The sequence below is a fragment of the Triturus cristatus genome, chromosome 7 (assembly GCF_964204655.1).
Source record: "Triturus cristatus chromosome 7, aTriCri1.1, whole genome shotgun sequence".
Classification (NCBI taxonomy): Eukaryota; Metazoa; Chordata; class Amphibia; order Caudata; family Salamandridae; genus Triturus; species Triturus cristatus.
In genome coordinates this window covers 1,163,342,876-1,163,351,123 of record NC_140590.1, presented here as the reverse complement: position 1 = coordinate 1,163,351,123, position 8,248 = coordinate 1,163,342,876, and the positions used below count along the sequence as shown (strand labels likewise).

Sequence of the window (8,248 nt, the reverse complement as noted above, 5' to 3'; positions counted from 1 at the left end):
AGGCGAACCATCTTCCTGAAAATGTAACCCATTTGCCCTTATAACACGAGAACCTCTTGTTGAATTCATAACTTAGACAGACTGCTAGTATATAGCTTCTCCCACATCCAAGGGTAAAGTCCCTTTTTTAAGAAGTGTTGGTGGATCTAACATTCTTCTGCCCTGGATGGCTCTGAGAGAAAACCCACAGTTGCGGATCTGGACTAAAAGTGCAGAGAAAACCAAGATGGACCCTTAGAGAAGCCAGTGTGTGTTCGACAAATGATCTGCTTAGTGAAGTCAGAACTGCCAATATCCATAATATGAGCTTTATTCACATCATAAATAAGTCAGTGGTTAAAAACAGTTTACAAAATAAATTCTATCAAAAAAAGTGCACACAAATTCCTGAGGATGCAAACATGGTAAAAAGCACTCAGCCCCTTCATGCCTTTGTTAACCAGATTAAGCGGGGACTCTCACTGTTGTCCGTAATGTCTTTAACACCCATGCTGTCTGTAGTTTTGTTTTTCTTTTCCTATCTGTTCTTGCCTTCTCCACTCTCTTATGTAACCCTTTCTTCTTTCTCTCATTTCAGGTCTAACACTGTCTGCACATCTTGCTCTAGCCCTCTGTTCTAGTCTCATCTCGACTATCCTATAAGGTCTGGCCTTCTTTCTAGTTTTGTTTTTTTTGCCGTTCTTTTAACCCCTTCAGCGCGGCGCGGATTACAGCGCCGTGCTGAAGGTTCGTTGCGCGGGCGGGGCCGTGACGGAGCGGTTCCGTCATACGCACAGCGCAACCGATGCGCATGACGGAACCGCTCCGTCATGCGCATCGGAAGGGTTAAACACTCAATGTTGGTATTAGAAATTTTACGTCCTTCTCTTTGGGACATAAGCAGTCACCCTTGCCTCGCATGCTCTCTCTCTAGCCCCTTGCTTGTTCACCCTCAGAACGACTTTTGGGCTTTTCTTAGTCTCTCTAGCTCACACTGCAGCCTTTCTTGCCCCACCCCATCCAGCAATGCCTTTCTACCAAATGCTAGTCAGTAATACCTTCTGTTTAGAGCATTCCTGACTAGTTCTCATTTTACAGCTTCTATCCCTCCTCTCAGGTTCTCTTTCTAACCCATACCATTTGTCCACCTTCACTGTCCACCCAAGCTGGAGCTTCTCACTGAGTCTCCTAGCTTCCAAGAACAGTCTATTCCCATTCCTCAACTGGTTTCAAACACCTCAGTCATTAGCCTATCTCCTCATATTCTCTTTTCATTTTCCCTTCTTGTATTAAGTCTCGCCTTTTCGCCATCCCATTCATGTCAATCTCTCCCTTCTTTTTTTGTTTCTCTCTCTCTCCCTCCCTCTCCCTCTCAGGCGCTCTGTGAGGGTCTCAGAAGGCGGATGAGCTTCTTACAGTGATGTGCAGAGGACAGCCTTGGACTCCCATGTGACCGCATTACTGGTGTATTCTGAAATATTTCCGACAGTTTTTCGCTGGCTTTGAGGGACACCAGAACCTGAAATCATCACAAAAAGAAAATGAATCAGTCTATATAATCAACAGAATGACACAAGGGGAATGTTGTGTGGTATGACTAAGGCAAGATTCTGTTGGTAATATCGCCAAAGCATGGCAAACCTTTGAAAAGGGCAGATGGATGGCACAATGTTTAGGGAGGATAGTGAGAAAAGTTGGAGTGGGTTATAGGTCAGGTCAACATAGAGCATTAATAAGGGATATAAAAGAAAGTATGGAGCTGTTTCAGAAGCAAGATGGATGGACCAAGGTGCCCATCTTACTGCGGTGACAAAAGTATTTGGTAATACTGCATAGAGAACTATCTATAACAACGCTTTCAGATTTTCAAAGGTGTGCTATTACCGCAGCATTAAGAGTTCTGAAGAATGAGAGATAATTAAGGAGCAAAATTCATTGGATGGTGAGTTTGACGGAGGGCTCAATGGAGAAGATAGGAGTTGAGTCAGTGTTAGATGCATGCATGTAAGCACAATGGTCAAACTCTAAACGCAGGAGAGAGAAGTAAGTACACAATTGAACTGGGGGAAAGCCTGGAGTCAGGAAAGGCTCACCTGGTGGATCTTTGGTCGCTGTCCAAGTGTGCGTAACGCGATCAGTGAAGCCTCGTGCACAGCAGGAACTGGGTCATGGCAGGCAGCCTCTAGAAGCAGGTGGGGAGCACGGTTCTGGATCAACACATCGCCCAATGCCTCAGAGTGCATTCCTAAATTTCCCAGTGCAGATGCTGCATTTCCACGGGTTTTGGCCTGCGAGTCCCCCAAAAGCCGGACAATACCTGGCACAGCTCCAGACAGAGACTGTGCTAACAAGCCACCCTGGTAGGCTGCATTCCCCACAGCAAAGCTGGCTGAGCGGCGTACCCTGCTATCCTCATCTGACAAGCACTCTAGTAGCTTCTCCAAAAGGCCTGGCTGTGTTAGCAGTTTCTGGTTCAAGTCCTGCCCATGCCGAAGCATGTTCCCAACCAAGCCACATGCTTTGGCTCGTACAGGGTCCTCCTGGACCTGCAGAAGATGTCGGAGTGGTTTGTATGTGGCGTCTGGTCCTCCAAGGATTCTCTGCAACAGCAGAAGGTGAGCAGGTGATGCTCGAGCCACGTGCGTTAAAAGCGACAGAAGGTCAGACGTGAGCAGGCTGTGATTCGACAGCAGGACAGAATCCATGAAGCCCACAGCTGCCTCTGCAGAGGAGGCAGCCTCTGAAAACTGAACCACAAAAGTCTCGTAGCTGAGAATCAGGCGGCACAAAAGACTCATGGGCACTTCAGTCAGAGCGAGAGGGAGATGGTGGCAGCATACCTAGAAAAGAAAAGGAACAGACCACTAAATTGAAGGGAGGAAGAGAGAAATTATAAAGTAAAGCAAAAGGTAGAGTGTGAGCAACTGGGTAACACTTCAGGACAAGAAACAAAGTAGGAGGTGATGAATAAGAACAGAAAGGGAAAACGAAATGATACACAGCTCCTTGAGACACTCACGGATGAGTAGTTGCGCTTTATAAAACTCTGATTGATTGATTGATAGAAAGAAAAAGGGAAAATTAGCGGATGGAAGCAAAAGCCATACCTAAAAAGACACTGAAGAATCACATTTTGATATTTGCCATTAGTCCAAAGAATCCATAGAAACCCGAACATAAAAGGCCTGAACAAAGGCAAAAAATAACATAAGCGGTCACTTTTTGCAGATGATAGCGCCTTTACCCACAGATCTGGACACATCCCTTTCAGCCTCAATGGAGAAACTAATGTTCTTTGCTAAGGTCTCTGCATTCAAGGCCCAAATATCGAAAGTCAAATGCTACTTTTAAACAGTGGCTTCAGATGGACAGAGGAACCCATCAAATTCCTAGATATGAATCTAGCCCAGAAGGATTCAAAAGCATACCAAAGCAAAATTTCCCGATTTATCTAAAAAGTTCACAAAGACTTTTACCGAGGGAGATGGTTAAAAATAAATGAGATGGGAAGAATCACAAGTAAAAACAAACACTGGCAATGCCAATTGATCTTGCGTATCTTAACATACAAGTGAGACCGACTGTCATTGCCTAAGCTTCTTTAAAGTAGTTCCAGTGTCTGCCAAGATCAATGTTGTTTCTTCCACATTTCTGCTGCAGCTTTTCTAGTGCCCACCACGTAGGTGGCACTGAAAGGCAGCAAACTGATGTTTGAACATAGCTCTGCTTATAAAGCTGCGCTTGGAGGAAGGCAAATGATGAATCTACAGACGGCGAAACCAAAAAGCTCCTGTGGGCAGGTCAAGCACAAAAAGGGGGGGAAAGCAACGACCATGGGTAAGGCAACTGTGAATGACACACAAGCCATCCAATCTTGAGCAAGGATTGGCTCTATGTAGTATGGTATGCAATGCTTTATCACCAACAGACAGCTGGAGCTGCTACTAGCGAGGCTGCAATAAACTTTGTTCTGCTCTTACAGTCCAGTCATTACCTAGCAAATTCCCCAAGACTGTGTTGGACTAAATTCTGAAGGAAATTCTATCCTTCGTATGGAAAGACAGAACCCCTATAGTCACTAAGAACAAAGACTACAGCAACACAGGGGAGAACAGAGTGGGATTCCCAAACATAAAAGCCTACATACTGAAGCACCTCAAATACATCCAGTGTTTGACTTGAGTCCCAATTTGGGAGACAAACCATGGTACAGGTGGAATAGAGATATTCATCAATATCCTTACGCTAACTACTGTAGCTCCTGCCAAGACAAGCTGGGAAATCAATATCATATACAATCCTCAAAGTATTGGCAGCAGATCACAAAAAAAAAAAGAAAAATGAGGTCACACCTTTCAATTCCTCAATGATGTCAATAATGCATATCGCTGTCTTTAAACACAGGATTTTGGATAAAAGTATCAGAAAAGAAAGCAATACAACCCACCCCTGCTGAGAAGGAGATTAATGACAACCTAGTCTAACCCAAGAGGATAAATTTGGACTATTTCAACAATTACACTGGGCAAACATACACAGGATGCAAGAGCTGTCAGACAAAGAAAAAAACACAAATGGAGACAATGTTCTCAAACAGGCATACGTGTGAGGGTATCACATGGATCTATCATCACATATGCCACCTACAGCTAATACACAATCGAAAGTACATGACTAACAGGGAAAGGGATCAAGGGACCAACACTGGAGGGAACATGGTCCAGAATTTGGGCTAAACCTGCTAATTTGTCCGTTTGTACACAACAAAGAAAATTCATATCAACTCATGACCAGCGTGATTTTTATCTCCAACAAAGTTGAAAGCAATGTTAAGAAGTAGAGATGCATGTTGGAAACATTATGGAGAGAGGGGAACACTTTTCCACAGGCGGTGGTCTTGCAATTACATACAATCATACTGAAGAGAAACCCAGTCTAATATTGGAGCCATAAAGGGGGTCATTCTTCCTCTCTAACCCCTAACATTATTGTTTGGTGACCCATGTAAGAATAACAGCTACCCGCTGACTACAACAGTAGGCAAACTAATCCTACATCTGCTGTTAGCAGTTAGACTGGCAAAAGCACGTCTGGAGGCCCCAGGCTACTCCACAAATACACATGTGGTGGGGAAAGGTATGGAATATCTATGTCATGGATAAATGATCTGCCATTTTGCAAAAAATAATGATCACATTTGAGTTTGTTTTGGGAGTGTGTGGGGTGACAACTATCTCCTATGTACTGCACCACTTTTTATTATGTGAAATGCCTACTTCCTCAGATAGAACGGAAAAAGATGGTTAACATCAACATGAATTTGAGAATGCATGATGGACTCAAAGCAAATTTTGCAAGGAAAAACTAAAGAAGGCTACAGGCAGACCTGTAAGATGTGAAAAACATTAAGAAGATAAACCCAAGGGTGTAACTAAAACAATACATTTTATGTTCATACCCTGTAACTGCCACAAAAAAATCAAAACGCTGCACACACAAAGAAAAGAGGACATGGAAGAAGGAAGGTGAAGGAAAGATTTGAGTCTGTGACAATAATAGTAGGCCTGTATGAGAAACAGTAAATTAAAATATATAAAGTATTGTAAAAAAAAACAAGCGAGGGAGGAGTAGGTAAGAAGAGGGACATTAGATTCTGCTGGTTGCAAAGCATGCAACTCCATTTAGAATATTCAATGAGGTAAGAAGAAAATGGATAGAAACAATGGAAGGGTGCACGGGAGTTGGTGGCTGCATGCCTAGTAGAGAGTAATGGGTAGAGTGCTCTTCCACCAAACAAAGGACAAAGGTTCGGGACTGATACCTGCAGTAGGTGTACAGGGGTTTCCAGTTCTTGCATTCCAGTCAGTATGTCTGAGAAAATCTCATGCTCCAGGTCGATGGCGAAGGGAAAGCAGAGCAGCTGGCAGGTCTGCAAAATGACCGAAGGTACAGTCTCACGTCTGTCCACTCCGCCTGTCTGGGTACAACTATAGAACAAAAGAGAGTTTTTATGCAGGGGCCATTTTCTTGGTATCCTCAGGACAATTGCACTTCAATAAATAACAAATGTCTTCACCGTAAGGACTTGAGTATTGACAGGAAGCAATCCAGGCTTTGTCTAGGTGTGCAAAAGGTTAGAAACTTAGATAAAGTGTGTTGTATCTTACCACAGGTAGACAAGATGAGTTTTGTAAGTTTCTTTATCAACTTCTTGTTGCAGGATAGTAATTATGTACAGATGTCCATTAGCCTGGTAATCCTGTTACACCAGCCCCACCAGGAGCAGCCTGCCTGCTCCTCAGCCCATCTTCCAACTGTCACCAATCATCCACACAGGCAGCCAAGCATTCAAAGCATCACAGTCACACCAACATTCCACTGTCAACACTGACACTGGCTGAGCAGCAGGGAGATAGCTAAACCGGGAAACAAGTACTTAAATAATCAAGATATAACATATCCCCCTCCTTTTAAATGAAAAGAACAATATATCATGGGAAGAACTATAAACAAGCATATACATAAGCAGAGAAAAAGTTCAAGACTCACGGAAGCAACTTAAAATACTACTTCACAAGAGTCTGAACACTACATAACCTGAAGGAAAAGGTGAATATTGACAAGGAACAATAAAACATTGACAAGCAATATAACCCATCCTCCCCAATAAACAGTTTTTGAAAAATGCGTAAAATGTAGCAAAGGGTGGACCACACCCATATTCAAACACCCATGACCCACAACTGTCGAAAGGGTGAAAACAAAGTGAATGGGACCCCACCCATGAGACCTACCCAGTGTGAGGGTTTAAAACCAAAGTATCCGTGTAGCACCGGGTGACTTACACACCTGAAGTACGGAAAGTGAAGCGCGAGTGGACTTACACACCCAATAACAACATGTGTGGCGCAAGGTCACTTACACACACGACAAACAGGGAGTGTAGCGCATGGCGACTTGCACACTAGACAAACAAGAGGTGTAGCGTAAGGCGACACACACTGACAAGACGAGACGTGTAGCGCATGGCGACTTACACACTGACGAGAAGAGTCGCGCATGGCAACTTACACACAATCACCAAAACACAATATGCCCTACAAGCCCTATTATGCACCAACAGGTTTGCCTCCCTCGACCCTGACCTGTCTTATTCATCTAGCCAGGCCGCCGCGCCTATAGCGGATTCTTTGACTTCTATCAGGTCTGATGTCGATAATTTCTCAGCGCTGTATGGCAGAGTTGTGAGACTAGAGGAGCTGGTGGCCGAACTTAGCAAGAGAGTGGAGAGTCTTACTAGGCACAAGGCCTCTCCCTCCACCTCCCTGGCCACTCCATCTGCTCCTGGGACAGTCTTGCCTACGAAGAAGTCTGACTCATCAAAGACAATTCCCCTAAAAACTAATGTTGGTAATGTAAATATGGGCCCTCATAACAAGGGGAACATTTCCAGAGAAAATGACCAGCCTAAGTTACACCTAGATCTGCTGAGAAGCCCTGTACCATCAAGCTTAACCACTGTAGTTCCTCTTTCTAGATGCACTCTCAGCCCTCTTATATCTAGTCGAGACAACTCTGCATCTCATTCTCTAGTTCCTTTGTCAATCCCTTATCCTGTGTGCAGGGGCTTCTCTGTTTTCATGACTTATGCTCCAAAATTGAAATCGCGCTATGTTCCTGAAAGCAGTGAATCCCTGCATAACAAAGTTATACACTGGTTGAGATACGTAAGAGGATGTAGATCTATCATCAGAGAGGATATTACAAGGGTAAGGAAGCTCTCTCGGGCGGATGCGGGCACTGATTGTATAGAGATCACTTTCAGGGATTCTGTCTTAGCTGAAAATCTACTCCTGCTTGAGTATAGGACTTCACCACCAGCTCATTCTTCTATCCAGATTCGTAAGTTTCCTGTTTGGAATTTCCAGAGGGAGGGAGAGGACTCTGGCCTAATACAAGTCGATTGACTACCCAATGCAACTACAGGTCCTCCCCTATATACACTCTCTCCCCACTTTGTCATGGGCCCATCCTTGAATAGCATTCCATCTCTTTACCCGCCCTCAAATGTTCGGGGTATAGCTGCCGATAGCTTGGCAGCCGATGTGAGCTCCCAAGTCAGTATGCCTGTAGCTATAGGGACCCCCTCCACGCCACCTTCCATGGGTGATATTAAGTTGCTATCATGGAACACTGCAGGTCTAAGGAGGAACCTCACAGACCCTGTTTGGAGTGATTTCATCGACAAGTTCGATGTTATCCTCTTTCA

At 44.3% G+C, this 8,248-nt stretch overlaps 1 protein-coding gene across 4 annotated transcripts in view; it reads right to left on the bottom strand.

The window, feature by feature from the left end:
* Positions 1–294: 294 nt before the first annotated feature.
* Positions 295–8,248, bottom strand: part of STK36 (serine/threonine kinase 36) — a 290,182-nt gene continuing 282,228 nt past the window's right edge. For all 4 annotated transcript variants that reach the window (XM_085618423.1, XM_085618425.1, XM_085618424.1 and 1 more), the window contains exons 24-26: positions 5,801–5,966; positions 2,073–2,819; positions 295–1,498 (exon numbers count right to left, since the gene is read on the bottom strand). In XM_085618423.1, the coding sequence (XP_085474549.1) occupies positions 1,352–1,498; positions 2,073–2,819; positions 5,801–5,966 (1,060 nt within the window). In that variant the 3' untranslated portion in view covers positions 295–1,351. The remainder of the gene's footprint in view (positions 1,499–2,072; positions 2,820–5,800; positions 5,967–8,248) is intronic.